This window comes from Geospiza fortis, unplaced genomic scaffold (assembly GCF_000277835.1).
Source record: "Geospiza fortis unplaced genomic scaffold, GeoFor_1.0 scaffold407, whole genome shotgun sequence".
Classification (NCBI taxonomy): Eukaryota; Metazoa; Chordata; class Aves; order Passeriformes; family Thraupidae; genus Geospiza; species Geospiza fortis.
The window spans coordinates 5443-7498 of record NW_005054507.1 but is presented as its reverse complement, the minus strand read 5'-3'; the positions used below and the strand labels follow the sequence as shown (position 1 = coordinate 7498).

Below are 2056 nucleotides of genomic sequence, written 5' to 3'. Positions count from 1 at the left end.
AGTCCCAGAAACTCACAGCCAGGGCAAAGACATTTGTGTCATCCCCATCAGAGGTGAACATGCTGTGCACAGGCCAATCCTCCATCACACAGATCAGTGTTGGCAGTACCTTCTCCACTGTGGAACTCGACGAGCCTATAGTTCTCCACATCATTGTAGCAGCTCTGTGGGATCACAGCTCTGTGTCAGGGGCATCTCAGTCCCAGTACCATGCCCTGTGCAGCTGTGGGGGCCCAGGTGACAGAGCCCCGGTGCCCTGAGGGGCAGGGAGGGAGCATTGGCAGCAAGCTTGGGAAACAGAGGGGCCCGAGGGTCCTGGAGCTCTCTGCCTGTCTGGCAGACCCCATAGCACAGGCTGTGCAGGGCCATGGGCCCTAAAGGCTGGTGAGCCCTGAGCGCTCCAGGCTCGTGGGCCCCGTACCTGTCACATGTTGGGGCACAGCGCAGGAGGGTCAGCCCCACACCAGCAGGGTGTTCTTCAGCCAGCCTCAGAATGTTCATGAATAGCCTGACATCGGCAGTCTCAGAGGACGCAAGTCTCTGGTGCATAATCCTCACCATTTCTGGCACCTGGAAGAGATGTGGGGAAAATTTGGAGTGCTTCCTGAGGGAGGAGATTCCCCAGTTTCCCCAAAGAAGTGCTTCCCTACCCCCCACACTGCACTGGCCTCAAAGGCTGAGGCAGGCAAGTGGACATGGCTTGGATGGCCACATGACCCTGGAAGGCCTCCAGCCGTGGGCAATGGCTGCTTATTACTTCTGATAAAAACCATGAATATCCATGAATAATAAATTGTGGGCATAAATGGCAGTTAAAAGGAGGTAGTATCCATGTTTTTTATGACTCAGTCATCCAGGTGTCTGAATTGGCCTCATTTGTTACCTGGTCAGCCTTCACTATGTAATTACTATATTCTGCACATTCAATTGATGGTGTGCTACAATCCATCGGCCTGTATTTGCTTGGATCCTCTTTTTCTGTCTTTCCACATGCCATGAACTTCTGCAGAAGAGCAGGGAAGAGAGGGACATTCCATGGAGTGCTCCAAACACAGTGCTCAGCTGAGCAGTGACAGCAGGCCCAGCCCAGGTGGGGATGGCTGCAGGTACCTTCAGTGATTTGCTGAAGCCACCACCAGCGGTGTCCTTTTTCTTCTCTGCATTTGGCAAAGAGCAAGCACAGCCAGAGCTGAGGGGCTGCGGGAGAGGCCGGAGAACACAGCCCAGCCCTGCGCTCCCCAGGCAGGGAGAGCCCCGGGATGGCCCAGGGGATGGAGCCCGGCCACTGCGGGGTGTCTGCCCTGCCCCTTTTCCGTCCTGTCCATGGGCATGTCCCCAGGGGATGGGAAGGGAGGGGATGGGGCCAAGCTGGCTGCAGCCATCAGCCTTGTGACCCAGCTGTGTTACTCACTGTCCTGCACTGGCTGGGACTTTGGCGCTGCTTTACGCTGCTTTGCTGGGGCAGCTGAAGAATCTTTGTTCTTCTTCTTACTGAACAGGCCTTGGCGTTTCTCTGCCATTCTCCCAAAATCTGGTGTCGATGGCACCTGCAAGAGAGAGGCCTTGGAAGAGCACTGAGTAGACAAGTCCAATGGTCTGGCCTCAAGGGCAGTGGCTGCAAGAATGGGAGTTCCCTCGGAAAAGTTCCGAGTCACCAAGTCCCGTGGTCTGCCCTTGAGGGGTCCTGCAAAAGAGAAGTCCCGAGAAGGCCACGAGTCACCGAGTCCTGTGGACTGGACTCGAGGTCACCTGCAGGAGTAAGGTCAAGGAAAAGCTCCGGGTCAGCAATGAACGAGCGCGCTGTGCGGGGGCTCCTCACGGCACCGCTCTGTCCCGTCCTGTCCCGTCGCCCACTCCGAGCACTGTGGCCTGCTCTTGTCACCGCCAGCTCCTATGTCACCATGTGTCACAAAGGGCCCTTGGACACCCTGTCCCATTCCATGGCACGGTGACCGTGCTGCGGCGTGTCACAAAGGGCCCTTGCACACACTGCCACCTGCCCTGGGGCCGCCCCCAGCCCAGCCAGAGTGGCCCAGGCTGCAAGGGATGCCTCGCC

The 2056-nt window shown here is 57.4% G+C and overlaps 1 protein-coding gene across 1 annotated transcript in view; it reads right to left on the bottom strand.

The window, feature by feature from the left end:
• LOC115948753 overlaps positions 1-2056 on the bottom strand; it is a gene marked incomplete at its 5' end in the record, with an annotated part of 10697 nt that overhangs the window by 3255 nt on the left and 5386 nt on the right. Inside the window, 2 exon segments of the mRNA XM_031063491.1 lie at positions 17-164; positions 422-570. Of these exon segments, the coding sequence (XP_030919351.1) occupies positions 17-164; positions 422-570 (297 nt within the window).